Raw genomic sequence first — 22,903 nt, forward strand, 5'->3', positions numbered from 1 at the left:
CATTAATCTCACTCTACAGAGATGTTATATACACAGTAGCTGTCAATGTAGTTTGTTATTGCTCTTTTGGAAACAGTACTCACAAGCAATATCAGTAAAAGACATTTTGGTCATTTGGTTTGACTGACACCAAAACCTGGCATTTACCATTGATGTTTTAGATAGCTGAACATTGATCTCCATTGTAGCGGCACTGAATGAAAAATACACCAGTAAACAACAAAATGGACACAGAAATGCAAGGTACATTATTACCAGCTGGTTTTCAACAGTTAGTGTCTTAGGGTGGATTTTCCCTTTAAATCTTTAGGCAATTATCAAGGTAAGTATGTGATTTAATAGACATTATATCCTCCACCTAGTTTTAGAGAGCTATACTTTCGTCTATACTGGCCCAGTTCCCACAGTCTCCAGTCATTGTTTCACAATCTTGCAGCAGCAGCCTATGTGTGCTTTCTTTCATTGCTGCTTTGTCATCTTAGGCTGGCGTGGGCCTTAATAGCAGCCAGTTAGGAGGAGCGGTGACGGGGCAGCCTATGAATCAAGGTCAGATAATGTCTACACATCAGCGAACACATCTATACATGAATCTCCACGGATATGTTATGAAATTCAGGATAATGATCTCCCACTCTCTTCCAGCAGCGGGGGAAAGTGATGTATAACAATGTACTTTGGAGATTGTGGAGGAGAACAATGGACAGCGAAGTAGTTCACACCATCTTCATACAATTACTGTTCCTCCAGAGAGAGAGAGAGAAAGAGAGAGACAGAGAGAGAGATACAGAGAGAGAGAGAGAGAGAGAGAGAGAGAGAGAGAGAGAGAGAGAGAGAGAGAGAGAGAGAGAGAGACACACAGAGAGAGGCAGAGACAGAAAGAGACAGAGAGAGAGAGACAGAAAGAGAGAGGGACAGAGGCAGAGAGAGACAAAGACAGAGAGAGAGAAAGAAAGACAGAGAGAGAGAGAAAGAGACAGAGAAAGAGACAGAGACAAAAACAGAGAGAGAAAGAAAGAAACCGAGACAAAGACAGACAGAGGGAGAGAGAGAGAGAGAGAGAGAGTACACTTGAGAGTTTGCCTGTGAGACAATTTCCTCCCAGTTACAATATAAAAGCCATAAAACAAAACAGTCTAACTACCTCAGGTAGGTAAGTGTGGAGACCATAACTGTCAGCAGGGTGAACACCCAGCAGTAGATCACCTGGCACTCTGTGTCACCGTGGCGCTCTGACCCTCTGTGCCTTATCACTGACAGGTTGGGTGCTTGGCAGCGACACATGGAGAGGAATGTGCTCGATAAGCAGCTACAGCACGTAGAGCAGGTAAAGCAAACAGGTCCTTGTGCACATAGTACTCAGGTTGCCAGCTTGAAAAGATTTACAAATTTTATTCCGATGTTCAAATTTGGGCTGATAGATATTGACAAAAAATGTTTTTAATTGCGATTATTTCACAGAATATTGCAATTGCGATTTAAACTGCGATTCATATCACAGGTTTTCCTTGTCATACATATTTTAGAACTTAAAAATTGTTTAGAGAAAATTATTTTGTTAAAAAAAAAAAGAGTTTTACTCGATTCATGGACCAAAGATTACCGCCTTTTTTTTTTTCCGATGAATTGTTCAACTCCAAAACTATCACTTTTTTATTGCGCTTTACTGGGCTTTATTACACTTGATTTTATTACATTATGGTCAATTTAGTTATTACATTATGGCCTTTACAACACCCATTCAAACTGCATCCTGAAGAAAAAATAAACATACATATTTATTAACTATACTGTATGTGTGTTGCCCTGTTGCACTGGCAGTGGATTGTGGGGAATATTTTTTACAACTTATAATTTGAATGCCAATATTAGTTATGTAACAGTCATACTTTGTTCTAAAAGAATGTGTATTCAAATATCAATTATTTAACTATTTAACTGTGCATTGACATCACTGATCATCTAATCACACACAATACTAAGGCTACGCACATTCAAATTTTATTCCTCAAAATATCATCATATCTATTCAAATATCAGTTAATGAGCACACATTCAAATTTTGTAAAAACAACAACAACAACAACGTATTCAAATCTCATTTATATAACTGATATTCAGTTATGTAATAATTTCACCAGTCAACTATTGCTTTCTCTAGACAGGAAGTGATATACGTGATAAGAAGATACTGCAGGATGCTTTCAGGGACAAACAACAAAGCATCCCTCCCTATACACAATGGATTATGTCACTGGAACTTCAGACCCACTCAATGTACACAGGAAGATCACAGGAATATACACAATGTGAGATGTGTTCAACGACGCAACTTGTGGCAATGTGCTGGAATGTTGCAGATTGATATTGGGTACAAAATAAAAAAAAAGATGATTTTCTAAAGCACATTTTGAGGGAAAGAAGCCCACCCAGATCATACACACATTATGCTGCTTGATCTATAAAAAGGTACAACTACAATACTCAATACTCAATAACAAGTCCACAACTAACAATTATTTTCATTATTAATCCATCAATTATTTTTTGGATTAATCAATTAATGAATTCACAAATGCCCATCACAAGTTACCAGAGCCCAAAGTGATAACATTTCTTACTGCAGCAAAAAAAAACCAACAAATTATTAATTTTATGATGATATGAAACTGCAGCAAATCTTAGTATCTGTGAAGCTGTAACCAGAAAATGTTTGGTATTTTTACTTGATAAATGACTAAAAGGATTCATCGATCATCAGAATTATAATCAATTAATTTTATGTCGATCGACTAATCAATTAATCGTTTTAGCACCAATGAATAATACACAAAACAGGCTATACTATACAACCAATGCATCTACAGTGAGTGTCACAATGAACCATCATACTTCCTTTTGAGACTTTTATACCCGTTGCAAAACGATGCACATTCTTGAACGCCACTCCATGCCTTTCAGACGTTCAGTACTCACTTCTACTCGGAAGAACAGGCTTGGACACTGTGTTCAACACAGCATCCTGCACATTTCATATCATGAGGCTTTGTTATATCACAAGGACAAAGTTTTCGTCTCAGTACCCATTACATAATAACATTAGATTTTTAGTCCCTCTGTAAGTAGAATATGCAAGGGAAGAAGTGCCAACTTAATGAGCTGCCAATATGCGATTTTGCAGAGACGCCTAAGTCCCGAACCTGAGCGCGTTGCTAAAAGCATTTAGCAATAGCACAGAGTGAAACAGAGCAGACCTGAGATTTAGTTCTGCTTGATCTGACTTCACTAGGCCTCTATCAGACTCTATTATTTCCTCAGGTTACCCACAACAGATGTCAGTGCTGGAGGGACTGTGGCTGTAGCCGAGGTTTTATCCGCCCTTCACACAATAACCCCTTCACAGCAGAGGCACAAAAACCCTTACCCTCGTCCCTCTGCAGCCACGCAAATCCTTCAGTCCCTACATCAACACACTCCCCTATTCACTTTGAGACACTCTAACCGAGATAATTATGACTGGGTGTTCCCCCTTTTCCCCTGACAACTCCTGCAATCACTCTGCCTCCTGGAGTCAAACTGTGGCCAAAGTCAGGTTACAGTCCTGAATGAGCCGCTGAGCTCCATGGCAACAGCAGGCATCATCTGGCTTTATCTCTCATCTAAAGCCAACTAACATATGGCAATTACAGTCAATTAATGGCCATTGTTAAACCTCAACAGGTAATATACTGTACTCTGCCCATCAAAGGTTTGGGGACACCTTCCCTTTTCTAAATTTTCAAAGTAATTTTTGATTTTCTTTGTTATTTTTCAATGAAAAGGTAAGGAAGAAAATGCCTGCAATGCTTTTGTTAACATAAAATAGCCATTTACTAATACTTTGGATCTATTTCTTCAACACTCAGCTTCATGTTCATCAAAGTGTCTTCTTTGGTGTGAAGAGAAGGTTTTTCATGGCAGAGCGTTTCTGGGGAATGCCTGGAAAAACTGACTGTTGGCATGAAGAAAGTGAAAGTGCTAAGGGAGTTTTTTTTGATGAACGTATAGTTTAATTGAGTGTTATCGTCACATACATTTGCATGTATGATTTTTTTTCTGAAACTAAAGCTAGTTAGTCTTTAGTCTTTTTTTCAAAAGCTAGGTGTGTTGGTTTGGACAGTGCACCTGTCAAAACCAAACCACAGCTCTTTGGTCTTGTCAAGGAAGTGTTTTATGGGAACATATAATCAGCACACACCCAGGTACACTTGGCAATTAAATCTTTAGTACACCGTGTGATCATTTTTCCCTCAGTCACACAGATGTAGAAAATATGTGACCAATAAGTGGAGCTAACATGTGTGTGTGCGTGCATCCTTATGGTCATTATTATCATGGATCACCTGTAGACTAACAGATATCTTGCTCTCCCTACTTACCTATCCACATTACACCACACACACACACACACACATTCTACACAGTCACTGACCTCAGAGGAAATGGATGAATGACAGAGGGAGTCATTCACGCATGCAGCTCCTGCTGTTACATGGGCATACCCATGACATCATGTCTGGTCAGAGAGGGAGAAACAGCAGAAAACAAAGAGAAATGTGAGAATAAAAAAGGGAAAAGTGAGAGAAACTGGGTCACTATCCACTATGTAATACGGGATGATGACAGAGGCCAGAGGATGTCCACAGAATGTCTCTAATCTCACCTTTTGTACCTGATAGGATGCTTCAAAAAAAAACAAAAAAAAAAAACATGAAAAGGACGATCCAGATACCTGATACTCTGTCCTGTGAACAGCAGCGGCAGAGCAACAGGGAAACATTTGCCTAGTGTTGCGCCAGAGAGATTTGAATTGCAAAAGAACCCAGCAGGCAGACAGAGGGACAACGGTCCACATTCACTTCCCCCCTTGACCTCAAGATGGCTGCCGCTGAAGTTAGCAACACACCCAAAACATATTAAAACATTTTCCAGATATTTAATCTGCTTGAGGAGAGCTTGCTTGACCACCTTGACCTTCTCAGGCACTTGAACAGGCTCCAAATGTCAGGTCGAATTAAGCAAATTAAAGTGATCGACATTCTGCACATTTTTTTTTTTTTTTTTTATATTTGAAACACACACTGAGTGAACAAATTATTACAACGCACTAGACTTCCCTGAAACAGACTGACCAGATGAATCCGGGTGGAAGCTATGATCCCTAATTGATTTCATCGATTAAATCTACTTCAATCATGAGCAGGAGGTGACAGGTGACAGGAGGATTTTTAAGCCTTGAAGCAATTGAGGCTTTGTACAATAATGGGTACAACTCGATATTTAAGTATTTCAGTATTTAAGGTTAGCTCATCCCAGGTGAGCGAAGTGAAGATAAGGATGTCTTGTGGGTAACAGATGACCTAAATGCAGAATGTTTCCTTCTCATACCAGTATCTCCCCAAAATCAAGTCGTTCGTTGCCGTTGACAGCCTTGGATCAAATCCCACTCAATCTCTTCCTCCTCTATTTATACTTCTGTCTCCCACTCATTCCTGCTAGACAGACTAACGGTTAAAAATCGGTGAAGGGAGTAGTGTCTGCTCTCCCCTAGAGAAAAATCAGCAAAGCCTACCGACTTTAAGGACTGAATGAAATATATGAGGGAAACGCTGACTTTGTTCCCATTTATTTACCCAGCTTAGTTTCTTGAGAAACATCAGTGTTAAACACACAAAAAGAACTGAGGCAATCAACCAACTGGTTTCTCAGTATCAGCAGTCTGGCTCAGTTTCTTCTGGTCTCTATTCATCTAAATCAGTGGTTCTCCATGTAGCCTTTTGGGTTTAAATCCCAACGCACACCAAATTACTGATTGCTTGATCATGTCTCTCAAAGTATTATGACCATTGTGAGGTCCAGCAGACACAACAAGCAGCTGGACTCAACCAAAACAGCATTAGAAACTGAAGATGAAGTAAATGCAGGCTGCACCCAACACCAGGCTCAGGTTAAAAAATGATATTGAAGATTATGAGTAATTTAAAGTTTTAGTTTGGTTTGGGTTCAGAAAAGGCTACATATCTTTGGCTTGGTTTTCACCAAATTTTTTCAAGTTTGGGTTTGGGAAGTCGCTAATTTTCAGGCCCAACTTAGTCAAACTAACCATCACATTCTCCAAGTCATTTTTACAAATGTTGTAAAAAGCAAATTGCTGCTCATGTGTAATAATAAATATTAGCAAACTTTGTCCAAAACAAGAAAGCAAAACAGGTCTACAGCAGCAGAATCTCCAATTAGTCTGGACGACCCCTGACCAGATGTTATTAATAAGCGAGTCTGAATTGCCACAGAACCATTTTAGTTACCCCTCGTAACTATAAACAGAGTCTTAATTTGAGCCCCATAAAAACCAAGAGAACAAATTGAGCACGTAAGCTCTTTTCATGCCAAAATGTCTGATAGGCCAGGAGTCTACCTGCTGAGTCTCAATGTCCATGCCAAAAGACTTGGCATTTTCTGTAAAATGCACTTTGAATACATTTGGTTTGAGTGTGAGGCAGCTTAACAGTAGAAAAGGCCAAGCCGGTGTCAACTGTCTGCCACTTTGAATTTTAGAACTGAAATATCTCGGCTTTCGAAATGTCCCTCGATGGCTTTTTACTACACCCATTTTCTACACGAATTTTCAGTAGTTAGTTATATTTACCCCCTTCAGCAATTAGTCGACCTTCTCCTAGACTCTAAAAATCCTTTGGCCTTTCTGGTGTTAATGTACTGGCAGCTTCTGCCTGAACCTCACCTGTTCCAGGGGAGCAGATTGAGTAAGAAGTTGGCATTTATCAAGTGTCTCGGAGTAAGAGTTTTGACCTATAGGGTTCGTTCTGTCATTCAATGTAACACAGGCAGTTTTGGGGGGTTTTTTTCTCCTCAACAGGAGCCTGGTTGATAAGTCTCTCAAATTCAGAAATCCTTGATAGGGATTACCACATTTTTCTTTGTAAAGTTTGCTTCAGGCTCCAAAAGTTATGTAATGAAAAAAAGATAATGAAAAGATAATATGGGATTCTTCTGATAGCAGGCAGCATCAACCAACTGGATTTATGTTTTTTGAATCATCCAGCTTCCACCCCAGTGACTTCAATAAAAGAAGACATTTTACAGCTCTAATGACAGAGCTAATGTGCACGTAATGTCTTGATAATTACAGAGTCCCACCTACACCTCAGGCTGCACACTAAGCTCCACTATATCATCTCCCATTGTATCATCTGTAAGTCGCTGTCACACCGCCGAGATGAAATACTGTGTGGTAGAAGTGTTTAACTGTCATGCTTTTTGAAACGTATACAGTAGCCTGAACAGTAATCATCATGCTCAGGAGTCAAGTGATTTGTAATCTCCATTGTGCTCGCTTGCATTAAGTCTGCTACTGTGGTTAATTTTGGGGGGGAGGGAGAGCAAGATCACAATGGGCACCTTTTTACTGCTGGCAGGTTTTCTACCTCAGAGCAGGAAGAGAAGGGGAGAAAGGGGAGGAGAGGAGGAGGGAGGAAAGGGGTGTAGGGCTGTAAAACAAAATCACAGATTAAACTTCACCAGAACACAGTGCAACACTCTCTGGACTTTGTAACCCGGGAGAGAGAGAGAGAGAGGAAAATGGAGTGTGGTAGTCGGATGGAGAGTTGTTGTTGTGATCTGTGCAGGAACATGCCAGTGGAGTCAAGCGTTACAGAATGTCACTATTAGAGGGGAAACAGATACACTTAGGTAGATACACTTTCCCCTCACATATTCTTTCCCCATGAGCCAAAGCATTGATATGTTATTTGCAAAAATTACCCCAAGTAGCAATGTTTTTATGTCCATTGGCATTGGACAGCTGCCTATTGGAGCACTTGTAGAAAATATTTACTTTGCTCTTGCGGTTGTCTATTTTGCTTTTGTACATTGTTGTATTTTGTCTGTCTGCAAGTTTTACATTCATCTTAATGCTGCTTTCTTGGCTATTTCTCCCTAGAAGAGATTATTGGTCTCAATGGGACTGCATGATTAAATAAATGCCATTAACTGAAGACAAAATAAAAAAAGGTCATTTAATTTAATAATTGATTCATTACTTTTTACTCCTAAGAATAATTGACTGACTTTTTATTGCCTTAAGCTAATTTATTTCTGCTTCTTACTACAGTCAAATAAAGGAAGCACAGAATAGTAAATTGCCATTTATCACAGTGTCAACCTAGTAAAAATTAAGAACCACAATATAATTGAGTTGCGACCAGGTGTTGTGCCGATTCAAGCTCCTACTGAATACGCACACACATACGTACACACACACACTCATACACAAAGACATCAAGCCTCTACTTCCAGCTCTCCTCCCATGTCAGACAGCTGTAAATGCCTCTTTTATTAGTCTATATCACAGCCATATTACTGCGTCCCTGGCCAGCTAAAGTCTCAGTGACAACCCCTCAGCCACACCTTTTCATCAAGGGCTATGAAACCTTAGACCGCCCTCTGGCAGACCTGTTGGCACGGTGTATTATGGGAGGTAGAGTACACACACACACACACACACACACACACACACACACACACAGTCTCTCTCTCACACGCACACACAAAAAGGCTGAGAGGTGCTCTGTAGTCCAAGCTACGGTGAAAAGGCAACCACGTCCGGTCCTTTCTTTCCTCCCCTTTAGTCTCTGCCTCTCTGTGTTACAGCTACAGATCCTGTTGTTGTTCAGACTTTGATGCAGGCGAAGGCCTAGTCGCCCTTTGCTGGGGTTTTACAGCTGTGCAATCAATAGCTATTCTTTGCCTTGGACAATGTGGGAATCGGTTAGTCCAACAAATTCAAAACTTAAAAGTGGTAATCTGCGGTCATTGCTGTGGTGTTTCTGCACTCCATTTCTCAGAGATAACTTGTCAATCAAACAGTGTGTCCAGTACTGTGACATTTTCTTGGATTATCTGGGTTATCTTGATGAAGCTTCAGTTTCTGTAGGTGGCGCTCTTTTCTTTGTCTGTTCAGCCATGGTGGCTCTCGCTGCTCATGCTAACTACCCAGTTCTTCTTGTATTTATTCCAAACAAACCGCTGTTGTTGTTGCTGCTGAAGACTGAATAAAACGCATCGCTTCATGTGCGCCAGAGGATTTTTCCTGGGAAATCCCTACCTGACAACAAGGTGTTTGGAATAACATATGTAAAAGCTTTCATGAACTGGGAGGTTGAATCACTCTTGTGTTATATCAATCAGCGATAGAGTGTAGTAAAACAAATATTTATTCATATGAAAACATATTATTATTAATTTGTTTGTAAATGCAGCAACAATTGTTCAAATCCAATCCCTCTCGACCACTGAGCAACTAAAAAAAAAGCCACGCTTTCCAAAAGGAGGGAAGAGCAGTAGGATGTATTTTTAAAAGTTGCCTATCCAAGTAGACGTTACTCACACACTCACACACCACCGCCGCCCACAGACCCATGACACATGACACTGGCATATCACATTGACGGTCCTATAGGGCCATACAATAGTGTAGGTGTGGTCCTGTCAGATAACCAGAATAGGCAGACGGACACACACACAGACACACACACACACACACACATACATACACATACATACACACACACACACACACCCCAGCCTCCCCTCCCAGGTCTCATATTAGTGAGCGATAACCTCTGGCAGCCATTTGTTTCCTCCATGTCCATCTGCTCTATAGGACCTGAAGAGGCTTTTCTGTTCCTCTGACAAAGGACGAAGGTCTGACAATAACTCACAACCACCGACCAGTGGCCAAACACCACCCCCCCACCCCCACCCCCACCCCCAAAACACACACACACACACACACCCACCCACCTCCACCTCCACCTCCAGATGAGGGCCATGGACCCCGTAAAGCACTGCTGCAGGGAAGAAACTAGATTAAAGGTGGGGAAAGGGAGCTGGACAGGCTGTGTGTGTGTCTATGTGTGTGTGTGTGTGTGTGTGTGTGTGTGTGTGGCAGAGTGTGGGGGATAAGGAGGATTGTGAGCATGTCTGTGGGAAAGATGATTGTCTGTGCTTGCTTGTGTGTGTGTGTGGGTGCGTGTGTGTGATGTTCCTCAAACACAGAGCCTTGTGCTTCCTGGCTTGGCTCTCTCTCCAAGTTGGACCCCCGCAATGTCTGGAATGTCAGACATGTACGAGGAGGAGGAACAGTGAGCACATCCAACCTGTTTTATCCAGGTGCTAGCTGCTGGGAAGTGGGGAAATACATCCACACACTGAATTCAAGCTCTCAGTATCTCATTGTAGCTCTTTGTTGTACATTTTGTGGGTAAACTGGTACAGGTGTAGCAAAAAAACTCAGTCCAATCCAAAAAAAACCCATTCCAAAACAAAGACATAAGACTAATCCGGGATTTTCCATCAGCTCAGTTGAAAAAGAAGTCATTTTCAATAATTAGTTCTACAGCTCTGTTCATGTATTGTAGCTTTTAAAGGATAGTAACTGAAGTCCTTGGTCAGCAAAATGCAAAATCTTTTACAGTCCGGATGCTCTACATCTTAGATACAGCCCATGCCATTCCAAAATCTCATAGTCTCATATTCTTGAATCCCAATTTCAAATTAACTTTTAAATCCTTCCATCTAGACACTTTCAAGCACTGCTATTATTAGCAAGTTGAAAAAAAAAATTGCACATGAAGCATCATCTCATGCAAGTAAAACCAGATACCTTGATGGGGAAACGGAGCATCATACAACAGGTACTTTCAGCCAAGCAACCTGGTCAAAAACCTGTTTCAACCATGCTGAAAATTCCCATAAAAATTCCCCAAACTATTCTGCAAGGCTAGCCGTGCGTTACTGGTTGCTATGCAAACTCTTGTTGGTAACCAAACAATCAAACAATTGTTTTCTCCATTCTTTTTATTCTGTGTGTATTACAACTTTAGAGAAAAGTTTTCAGACGGCACACATGCATCGGTAACTGCTATTTAAAGGCCATAATACCCAACAGGTTGTTCTTTACTGTAATTATGGGTACAATGGTGATGCTGCTGGTTCGCGACTGGGCCTCATGCCAAGCTGTATGACCGTCATACCCATAATCACCCGAACGCCCTTTCAGGTATTGCTATAAAAAGATATGGAAAAATGTACACATACACTCATAAATTCTACCCTAATGATGTTAGCATCATCAATGTTAATATTTATTTACTGCCACTAACATCACAGTTATCAACAGCACTATTTAACATGGCTGTACTTTCCCCAACATACCTGCTAGTTATAGTTAAGGGACCTTCATGAAACTCCACCGCAAAGCCCCAGAATCCCCTACTACTCGTTTAAAACATAGTCTAGTCAGTCACATTGTTCACCACCAACCTGATCACCTTATCAGTATTTTCTAACAGCCTGTCCTGGTGGTTACTGCGATGACGTTATGCAACTTAAAGGTCACGTTAACACCTTTAAATTATGTGCTCTTAAAAGTGCATACATCATGTTATCAGCCTTTTCCAGGACATACATTCTTGCTACATACTGCGTGTGACATCATGATGAACGTGTGCCAGCAGAGGTGTGACCAAGTCAACTTTGCTCGAGTCCCAAGTCAGTCTCAAGTCTTGAGGCACAAGTCTCAAGTCAAGTCTCAAGTCTAAATGTAGATTACCAAGTCAAGTCCCTGTAATTAATGTCTCAAGTCTAAATGTAGAACACCACATCTTTAGAAACCTTTTCAAGTCATCAAAGTACAAGTCAAAGTCAAGTCCCAAGTCATCAGAACCCAAAGTCAAGTCTCAAGTATTATCTTCATGCATCAAGCAGTTACAATTGTGATTCGAGTCTGACTCGAGTCCAAGTCATGTGACTTGAGTCCCCACCTCTGTCTTCCAGGAACCACACTGCCAGCCTCCATGGATTTTCCCTAGCATTCCTGATAGTCGCTGCATGTGGCATTAGTACAAAGAACCACAATTCTTTAGTATCCATTTCCTTCTGCATGATGTAATGTCCCTCTCTCGTTCTTATCACAGTAACCCATCCAGAACACTCGACTTTTGACCCATTAAACCCTGATGATAATGTGCCTGATGGACTCTGGTCAGCCAAGTACACTTCTTACCTTTACCTTACACACACAATCCCATACTTTGTGGAGCTAAAATGTATCCTTGTTCCCCCTAGTTAGCCATTCTTGGTAAAACACTGTATAATGCCAAACCTGCAGCATGCTTGTGATTTACATAGAGGGTTTCGTGTGAAATGGGCGCAAGTGACACTTTGGCTGAAAATTAGTGTTATAAATCATCGTAAAGCGTTTGCCGAGCTCTATCTGATGGTCAAGGAACACATCTGTGGCCATAAAGAAAAGCCATAAAATAAAGGGAAAATCCAAAAGACTCTAAAAGTTTGGTGCAAAAAGGCCATATCTGCCCATAAAACCTTTTTACTGAATATCAATTTTCTAAATCTTAATCTCTGTAAAAGTATGAATGGGTATGAAATTCCAATGTTATATTTTGAAGAAAATTAGGAGAAAGTGACCTACGCCCCTTTCACTCGAAACCCTCGATATAATAATATCATTACCAACGTTTCCTTATTGCTCTATTTCAAAGGCCAATCTCGGTCAATCATGTCATTTTACCTTTCCAAAAAAACCCATTTGAATTCCTCATTTCTTACAATGAGTCACTCATTACATCAGACGTATCCTTGAACCACATTGAAGTTGTGAGGTATTTCTTTTCCTCCTGAAACCCCAACAATTCCAGTAAAAAGACTCACAACATGCAGGTACAAAGGAACAGGTGTAACAATGACAAGAACGCCGCTTCCATTACAGGAAGATGTCAACAATGCGGTTAAGAATAACAGAAAACAATGAGCTGTTTACTGACGCCTACCTACTACTTCCTTGACCGTTATTTCACTCTCACCTCAGCAACAGGTCAGAGAAATACCATTCAGAGAGATATCACTTTCATTACAGCAGTATTCAGTAAACTCCCATTGATTTATCTATCGTTTAAATGTCTATTTATGAAATTTGGAAGATTTATTCCCCTAAATCAATGCACATCTGCCTCACTGACATCCGTAAAACTACATTTCATTTGCACCTCGAACCGCCATGTCATTTTCACACATTCAGGTTTGTGTCTCTATGATTTTTGGCTGATGACTCTATGGATTTCCCTAGTAGACATTACTGAGGAATCAGTCTGAACTTAATCTAATCCAATCTAATCATGTCAAACCAGGAAGTCCCTCCAGGTAGAAGTGGGCTTTGGAAAAGATCACTGAACTAACGTAAACATCCGAGCCACGACCACATCCACAAACACAAGGAGTACTTTTCCACTGTTTAAAATAGGACCTGCCACACCAAAGCAAACGACAACACACCACATCTAGCCTTGTAGTGTGTGTGCTCAAGTGTGAGTGAGTGTGTGTGTACATGTATATAGGGTGTGAGTATTGGGTATTGTGACAGCAGCGTGGGAAATTACCAATTGTAAATGGATCCAAAATACTGCACTATTTTGATTGATTCCATTTCATTCTAATGCTATTCAGAAGCACACTATAATTATTATGCACACACACATTCTTGTTTCCTTAGAGGGAGGGAGGGAGGGAGGGAGAGAGAGAGAGGAGAGAGAGAGAGAGAGAGAGAGAGAGAGAGAGAGAGAGAGAGAGAGAGAGAGAGAGAGAGAGAGAGAGAGAGAGAGAGAGAGAGAGAGAGAGAGAGAGAGAGAGAGAGAGAGAGAGAGAGAGAGAGAGAGAGAGAGAGAGAGAGAGAGAGAGAGAGAGAGATCAAGTTTCATCACCCAGGGTTAGTTTACCTGTATGGCCCCGTGGCTACTCTATTTTATAGCCCTGCCCTTCTATTTGCCTCCTCCTTTTGTTTCTGTGGGAGAAGATTAAAGAAGACGACACACACGCTACACCAGAAGATGACACACACACACACACACACACACACACACACTACACCACCTCCTCAAACTACCATGTATTACATCTTCTGTATATTCATTAGACCGACCCTTTGCATGTGTATTTGGCACACGCTCCTATGTTTTGGCTTCGACCCAAGTCGTTATCATCCAGTGTGTGTTGCTCTGTCATTTAAAGCACTTTGTCTGACAAGTCTAACAACCGAGTGCAGATGTTATACAACTGTACAAGCAGTGGAGCAGCATTACATTCAACAGGTGTGTGTGCACGCACCTGTGTGGCTAGGTCGGACGCATAGTTTTGTGCCTCTGCCTCTCTCTCCGTCTTTGTCTTTTTCTCAGTACAATCTGACTGTCTGTGCATGTGTGTGTGTGTGTGTGTGTGTGTGTGTGTGTGTGTGTGTGTGTGTGTGTGGTAGAGCTGGGCACTAAATTGATATTATCGTTTATCGTCTTTCATTGGAATCATATTGTAATGATATGCCAATTTTGGAATATCGTGATTGATTTCAGTCATATCACCCACCGCTAGTGTGGATTGGGAAGACAATTGGCTGCATATTTACACTACCAGTCAAAACTTTGGACACACCAAATCTTTCTTCATTTTTACTATTTTCCACATTTTAGAATAATAGAAATTCATACATAGGCATCAACTTCATTATGTATATTTGTCTAAGAAATATAGTTCAAGCATTTGAGCATAAGCCTTTCGATCAAAATGGCTTCAAGATAATGAAAAACATAGTACATTCAATCAGGTGTGTCCAGACTTTTGACTGGTAGTCTTTATGTCTCTGTCTTTGTCTGTGTGTGTGTGTGTATGAGCGTGCATGCACACACCTACGCTGCGTGTCTGCACTAACATCTATCTATGGGTGACTGTGTTGCCTCTGCACGCGCTCCAGGTCAGACTGTGTGGGTGCAGCGGAGTCGAGTCAGCGGCCTGAGCAGGCTGCAGCAGTCTGCCAGTCATACAGCAGCATACATCAGCAGCAGTTTACAGAGAGACCAGTGTCCTCCTCCTTCTGCTGCTGCTCCCACACCATCTGACCAACGCACCACATGAGTGCTTCAGTTTCAGCCCACAGCACAAAACACTAGTGTCCGGTTTCCCCCCCAAAACAACCCTGCTGCAGTGGTGGCGCCTTTTGTTCCCACTTTAAATAAAACATAGTGAAGTCATTAGGTAGAAAGGCCCTCCACTGCATTATTCAGGGGACAGGTATCCATTCGAGGCGAGGAGATAAGGTTAAGGAAGGATAAGACTGTGTTGTTCTCACCACACTGACAAATAATAGCAAATCGCATAAGTAATGTCACACACAAATTTAAAAGCGACTGAGTTTTTTTTACAACTTCTGCCCATATCCATGTTATGAGGCTTTCAATGCCCACCTGTGGCAATTGCAATACAGGTCATATGGCATGGTGATATGTAGTGCCAGTTTGGCTTTCAGTTAGTTAAAGTATTGTCTCTAGTAGGAAAAAACATCAGAAACTAGTATTTGGAACTGGGCATGAGAGAAAAAAAACTAAAACAATCCATACATGCAGTATGAGAGAGGCAAAATGCAATCCTAAAAGTTTCAGAAACTATGAGAATGATAAATTAAAAAAAAACATAAAAATAAAAAAAAAGCTTAAATCCTGTACCACCCATTACAAAAAAAACTAGCAGTCCTATGATAAATAATAATAATAATAATATGATAAAATATCACAGCAAAAATTTAAAACATAGGTCAGAAAATTATGCCACAGAAAATTCTATACATATACCATTCGATATAAGCATAAAGTACTTTAAATTTCACTACAAATCCACTACTGAATACCACAGACACACTATAAGACCCTATAGGAATATTATAGTGATTTTTTTTGTTAGGAAACCTAGCATGGTGGCCTGGGATAACTGACAGAGCTCAACTGAAAAAAACCTAAACTCAAGGCCAACGTTGTTTTCTGTCCGGAACACACTACAAATCAATAAGCAACATTCAGATAAGGTAACAGCCTAATAAAGGATTTAATTTATTTTCCATGAAGCTATCTTATGGTCCTACTAGCCTACAGGCGGACCGTTGATAACCGAAACTGTACAGCCACAGCGATACTAATGCACCTGCTGCTGCTGCCAAACTTCCCTCCACATACCTGTTTATTTCCCGTCACTTCTCGGTATTCAACTTGACGTCCTTGCGTCTCTCAGGTGTGTTTCATCTTCTCGACTGAATATCATGAAAAAAAAATGGTGTTATTCACTTTTTCTTTTTACAGCCTGTTGAGCTGCGTGTCTCGAAGCAGCGAGAGTCCTGGTAATGAGCTTTTCCCCTTCCCTCGCAGCTAGCTACCTTGGCCCCAACACAAGCGGATGAAAGGTAATAGAACGCGAAGTCGACCAATGAGCTGCGGCGCGGGGCGGGGCTTTGTGAATACGTGACAAATTATTGGTCAGTCCCTGTTGATGGCGGAAGCGTGGAGCAGGAATTCCACTGTCAAAAGTACAAGCAGCTGCCCGAAGGGGAATTTCTGCTGTTTGGATGATCTTCAGATCATTTAAAAGCAGCAGGAGTTGAAACACAATTTAACCAGTGCTGGAAGGAGTACAGGAATGCCTTTCTCAAGTAGAAGTTTTGTTACTTTGTTGATTTTACTTAAGTAGAAGTAAAAGGACAGGGGTAAAAATCTACTTATGTAAAAGTAAAAAGTAGCTCATTTAAAATGTACTCAGAATAAAAGTTACTGAGTTACTTTGTTAGACATTGTTAGATGTGATCTTTTCCATGCAATTCTAAAAGGATGAGGACAGAGGTCAAACTAGATTCTTTTAATTGGCAAAACTGGACATTACAATATAAAGTGGTACACTGTAATGATGTGATTTAAAATGTAGTGAAATACTTAAGTAAAAATGTACTTAAGTAAAAGTCAAATTACTGACTTTAGAAAATACTCAAAAAAAGCTACTCAATTAGCCTAAAATAATGTGAGTTAATGTAATGAGTTATTCCACCCTTGAAATTATTCATATTGCCAAGGAGAATGCTCATCTTTCTTTGCATATTGCATATTGAAGAATGCCTGTATTGCGAGATACATGAGGTTATTCAAAGTTTATAGGCAAAATATATAGGGAGGAGTGAGAGACATTTAAAATAGGCAGTAGAGTCTATCTAGCTGGTCAGGTAACACCACTGCAGTCTGTTCTCCCATGGTAAAGAAGAGTTAATGTTCTCAGGCCAGAGCAATGTGGATTGAAACAAGCTAATCATTTCTAAGAGGCTCTGCAATGCAGAGCTATATAAACTACTTTGAATACTTTTGTTTCATGCACAGAAAGATTAACTAAGCACCATCTTTCTCCTGTTGAAACGGGGACAAACAACTGAGGGCAGGCTACACAGTTTGTTTGTGTAGTTCAGGATACAGTTGATGCTCCTCTTATGAACAAAAGAACATACTATCGACGAGATAGTTGACAAACAGTTGAACAACCAGGGAAGCCCACAGAATGTCAGCAGCACTAGAATTGTTACCTCTTTTCAAAAATTAATTCTTCTCCTGTTTACATTATTATTGTTACATTGTTAAGGCTAGAACAATATACACTACTGCTACTATTACTAATAATAGTGCCAACAATGATAATGATAAGTCAATAGGACTTGAGTACGGGACACATGGATGGGAGGACAGCCAGTGGCATTGCAGCCCACGACCACATGGTGGCAATTCAGGCCTTGGGAACAACTAATGCACTGAGCCTGTTGACAACACCCATAAGTGTAATACTGATAAATCTCACTATATTCTCATTTAGACATAATGGGAAATCTGATCTATTCCTAAAAAAATATATATGAATTAACTAATCCTAAACCTAAGGAAAATCATTACTTCATGGTTTAGTAATTCTTAAAACATGGAGAATCCAGTCTGTTACTGTTAGTGTAACTGTTACAATTTTCAGTGTTGATATCTCACCTTGGAAAGAATGAAACTTTAGTGTTTATCAGACTTCATAAATAGTTTGAGATGTACAAGAGTCACAAAAGACCTTGACATACAGTACTGTGCAAAAGTCTTAGGCACCCTAGATTGTTTATATAAATTTCTTAGACGTCTTATATGTTTATTTGTTTTCTGCATTAGTGTGTCAGTAGACTGCTGTTTATTGTAAATTTTTTATATTCAGAAACTTTTCATTGCATTAGTTTTGAAAGCATCTTTGCTTTATGGATATCTTTGACATATGCCTAAGACTTTTGCACAGTACTGTATTTACACAGAAATGAATGAAAATGAACTGGATAATTTCACCAAATGCTCTTAATCTTTAATGCTATAAGGAAGACACCACAGCTGCTTTAAACATAACCATATATACTTTATTCTCAATACGGCAAAATACAAAGAATATTCAGGACAGACTCCCATTAGTAACAATTAATACTCACTTCACAAGAATGTTTTTAAATTACATGATAACCTAAGTTTGAAGACCAAACTCAATGAGTACCTTTACTTAATCATATTGCATCCATCATATATAGTATCTCTATTATCAGTTCTCTTAAAACTAACCCAATTTAGACTATTGTACTTAGTGTATGCTGCTGGTCTCACATTCGGAGACGACTTTTAGAAAAAGACGCGGTACAACATACTGTATAAACTCCTACAACTGTTTTTGACGTTTAGAGAAATACCTCTGTTTCAAAAGACATCTCGGACCAATTGTTCAAAAAGGACACATAGTAAATACGTCTTTCTCGTGAGGAAGAGACAGATGGGATTTTACATAATTGACTGTACACACCTTGCTCCACGCATCCATCCATCCATCCATCCATCCCATGAGATCAACAATATACATTTCATGAATTTACACGTCTCCATATTACATACAGAGAAGACAAAATATTCGCACTTGGATCTAGAGACATTGATGATTATGTGGCGACCGTGATATTGACAGACGGTGAAGCAGAAGACAAAGCGTACGAGCACGGTAACAAAATGATTGATAAAACAATTTGATACACGGTGTTAAAGAGACTAGGGTGTCATCTGTAACAGCTTGGAAGAAGAAGAGAACACAAAAGCTCACAGAGAGAGAGAGAGAAAAAAAATGTGCATAAAGTATCTCACAAATGTATTTACAACATTTTTAAATTTCAATAAAAATGTCAAACTGTAGTAGAAATTCACCCTTAAAGAAATGTTCTATTTACAATTTGTACATTTGTTTTTAAATAGAAACATGCAAGTGTTAACATCTTTCTACTGAATGTCCAAAAAAAAAAAAAACTCATCTTACCCTGGATTCTTTCAAGTTAGAATTAATATTAATTACTACTTACAATGAAATCTCATCTTGAACAACCCCAATACATTAACATCTTCCTATTTCATAAAATGGTATTCCATAAAAAGGCAAAATAGAAGAAAAAAAATTAAGCAAAGGGGCAGAAAAATAAATAAATGTGAGTAGCAAACTGTTAAAAATTACCCTAATGCTAAATTTGTACATTTGACTATTAGATAGTGTAGGGAACACGAGGCGCGGACTTGTACTTACAAAGTGTACCAGTGTATGAAGACATTGAGTGGGCTGGCAAAACCCAGAGGAATTCCTATGAGAAAAGTGGCCTCCAGCTTTAAGTACAAAATGGCTCAAGCCATCCGTGTTTGGTTATAAAAACAGACCTATATATACATATATACTAAACCAGTACACAAAATTGCAAAAGCTAAAGGCATTGGACACTTGAGTCGAACAGGTTTCGTTCTGAGACGGAAAAAAAAGTGGGGGAAAAAATCCCGAGCGTAAAAATTAAATATGGATTTTTCAGAAACAGATCCTTTATTTTTTTTTTTGTAAAAATCCTGCATAGATTAAAACAATACCTCCTTTGACTTTCACTCTTTCAAGTGCAAGAGGAAATCACAGTATCCCCTCCTACAAAAAAGGCCAGGGAGCCAATGAGGAAAAAAATGATAATAATCAAACCTGGGTCGAATAGTAATTCCAAAAAAATTGTTAGTTTGTTTTGTTTTGCGGTGAAAAAAAAAGTGTCAGGCAAGGTGTCAAACCCAGCAAAGTATACTAAACTGACTTTAAAATACTTTCCTGCGATTGTCTTTCTGGCACTTTTCTCTTTCTATTTGGCAAACCACACCCATCTGCCACCAAAGTAAAATAAAATAAACCATAAATAGTCTCCACAAATAAAATCATTAGAGCCCAGGCCTGGCTCTAATGTTTCCAGCATGATTTTGTCGGAAGTGGGCTAAAAAAAAAAAAGGACAGTCCTTCATGTCGTTGACCATCAGCCAAACACCTAAACTTCAACCAAACTCTTTTGCGTAATGTTTACTTCTTGGTTGAAAAGCACTCCCGTCCATATTTGCCTTGATGACAAACCAATAATTCAAATTAACCAATTGAAACAATCTGGACAGCCGGCATGCACAGTTACTCTGTTGTCTCTAACCCGCCTGCTGCACCATATAAATATAGACAACTAGCTGATGTATTTCTTATATACTTTTTTGTAATACAGGTATGACTACACTAGGTAGAGAATCAATGAGCTACTTTGTTTTTTACATTTAAATAGGAACAATTACATATACAAATACTTTGCATCTCATAACCCCTGCTCAACCCTGCTTTAAACCTATGCATTTGAAAAGTTATAACTTCTGCCAGAAAAGAAAAACTGCTTGGTACATAAATAAAATCTATATTGGCCGTTTTTACCTCTTATTTGGAATATATAATCATAGATTTAAAATTCTTTGTTCTATAAATGCAACACTGCTAATCTGCATCACTGATGAGTTTGCTACTCTACAGAACATATTTACTGAGATCTTTCCATTCAGATGAATTTGCTTTTCTAGGGGCCGGTCTTCCCATTTTGTTTTAGGCCCGGTTTTCATAAACTGCAATGTAAATAACTGCATTGTATACATGGATACGATTTTCAATACTTAGACACACCCTGCTGTTCCTTAGAAAAATACACTATGAGCAACCCTTGTGCACACACCAAGGACAGATCAATAGAACAATAACACCGTGTTTGGAAGTGAGTCAATGAACAACAATGGAGCTACAGTGTTAATAACATTTCATAGGAAGAGACTCAAATATTCTGGAGCTTCAGAGAAACAGCAAATCTCTTAGAGAATGTAGGTAACATAATCAAATTTCTTTTAAAAAGTTCATGTTTCTAAAAACAGACACTGCTCAAAATTAACATTTTGATCATTTTGAGATTTATCAGGTGCACACACTAGCCCTTCCCACAATCCTTAGATGTTGTAGGCCTGTTCCATGATCAACCTCTAGCTCCTAGAGACTTTGAAGGAAAGATAGAACTAGATGGTTTAAGCTAGCTTGCTTAGTGGAGGCCAAGACTGAGCTAACACCATCTTTGTTGTAATTGTACACAAAATGTCCAATGTGTATAGAATAGGGGTTGACTTTGAACCGAAAGACTGCCATATAAACATAATTGTTGCCAGCTTCCATTAGCTATTCCAAAATGGTTTCAAAATGCATAAAAATGACTTCTGTAGCCATGACAAAAAAGAGGGAAAAGAAAGACGAAGAAAAAAAAAATCATTCAGACATGATGGATGATCATTCGTTTTCCTGTAGCTCACATACAAGGCACAAAAAAGATAAAGAGAAACCTTCATTTTAAAGCACCTTTGGTGTTTAAGGGAGGTACTTTGGTAAAACAAATGAAAACAAAAGTTAAAAGCCAAAGTAGCCTATAAACCAAACCACATTTTTAGTGTCTTCATAAATAATTCGCCAAACGCTTCAATGCCAGATAGATAAAAACATGGCCTTCTGTTACTAGCCAAAGATATGTGTAAGAACGCCGGTATATGTAGCATGGAAATAAGCCTTTTTTTCCTGTGCTGCAGTCAGGATGCTTCTCCCTGTGTGGTGCTGTAGACGGTGTAAGATGTTCCAAATTGCTCAGTGTTTTTGGCAAGCTGGTGTAGAAAATGGACACAGTGTTGGAGATATGTCTGAGAAGTTCATCACAAGTGTGTACGTGGAGGTGAACCATGTGTGCATACAGTACATACGTGTGTGTGTGTGTGTCTGTGTGTTCTGCAAGTGAGTGCATGCACTTGAGGCATGCACGTGCGTCTCTGAGAGCACATGTCGCTGAATGCAAGTGACTGAGGTGTGTGTGTGTGTGGAAGCAGCCTGTAGGGGACGACTCCTCGCTAGGGCTTTGCGTCCAGGCGCAGCCAGTGGAGGCCCTGCCGTGTGAAGCGCACCAGTTCTGTCATGCTGCTGGTGTTGAAGATCAGAGGTCCCATCACCTTGTCCAGCTCCACAAAGAATTCTGGGAAAACAAAGAGGCAGGGGGGGGGGGGGGGTGTCAGGGTCATTCACCAAGTGGCATGGGTCAAGATAAAGGCGGAATAAGTATGATTTTTTTTTACTGTCCCATAGCATAAAATGACCATAATACATCTGCGGGGGGGTGATAGATCTGTTTTGGTTGAATCTCCGCTCTAATTAGCTAGCTTACTCATCTCTATTGTGAAAATATGACTTGTTGCAACGCGGACAGAGATCGATAAAAGTCAGATTACTTAATGCCCATTTAAGTGTAACGCAGGCCAAATTTAATATTACTACTAATAATAATAATAATCATAATGTGATACTTTATTGTTCTCTGTAGGGAAATCCTCTTTTCCCCTGCCCCCCTTCACAGCAGGGTCAAAGCGGATAGTCTCCCTGCTCAATACGTCACCCTGCTGCCAAATTTAAAACAGAGTATTGATTTGTGTCAAAATATGGTTTCCCTGTTTTAACATTACTAGTTAATATGTAACTGCACAGGGCGATTCCAAGGTTCAAGCACTGTGTGGGAATGCTACGGCTGTCGCAG

The 22,903-nt window shown here is 39.8% G+C and overlaps 2 protein-coding genes across 5 annotated transcripts in view; both read right to left on the reverse strand.

Moving 5' to 3' along the window:
* Positions 1 to 16,249, reverse strand: part of shroom1 (shroom family member 1) — a 41,296-nt gene extending 25,047 nt beyond the window's left edge. For 2 of the 3 annotated variants that reach the window (XM_071517015.1, XM_071517013.1), the window contains exons 1-2: positions 16,122 to 16,248; positions 4,469 to 4,552 (exon numbers count right to left, since the gene is read on the reverse strand). The gene's annotated coding sequence lies outside the window, so the exon portion shown is untranslated. Of the gene's footprint in view, positions 1 to 4,468; positions 4,553 to 16,121 lie in introns of all 3 variants that reach the window. The other variant, XM_071517014.1, reaches the window with a different exon arrangement.
* A 2,122-nt stretch (positions 16,250 to 18,371) lies between these two features.
* The window catches only part of aff4 (AF4/FMR2 family, member 4), a 31,290-nt gene continuing 26,758 nt past the window's right edge, over positions 18,372 to 22,903 (reverse strand). For both annotated transcript variants that reach the window (XM_071517004.1, XM_071517003.1), the window contains exon 21: positions 18,372 to 22,348. In XM_071517004.1, coding sequence (XP_071373105.1) covers positions 22,227 to 22,348 — 122 coding nt within the window. In that variant the 3' untranslated portion in view covers positions 18,372 to 22,226. The remainder of the gene's footprint in view (positions 22,349 to 22,903) is intronic.

Source organism: Centroberyx affinis, unplaced genomic scaffold (genome assembly GCF_046629955.1).
Source record: "Centroberyx affinis isolate AG114_WGS23_722 - 3 ecotype Tasmania unplaced genomic scaffold, CSIRO-AGI_Caff_v1 ptg000445l_1, whole genome shotgun sequence".
Classification (NCBI taxonomy): domain Eukaryota; kingdom Metazoa; phylum Chordata; class Actinopteri; order Beryciformes; family Berycidae; genus Centroberyx; species Centroberyx affinis.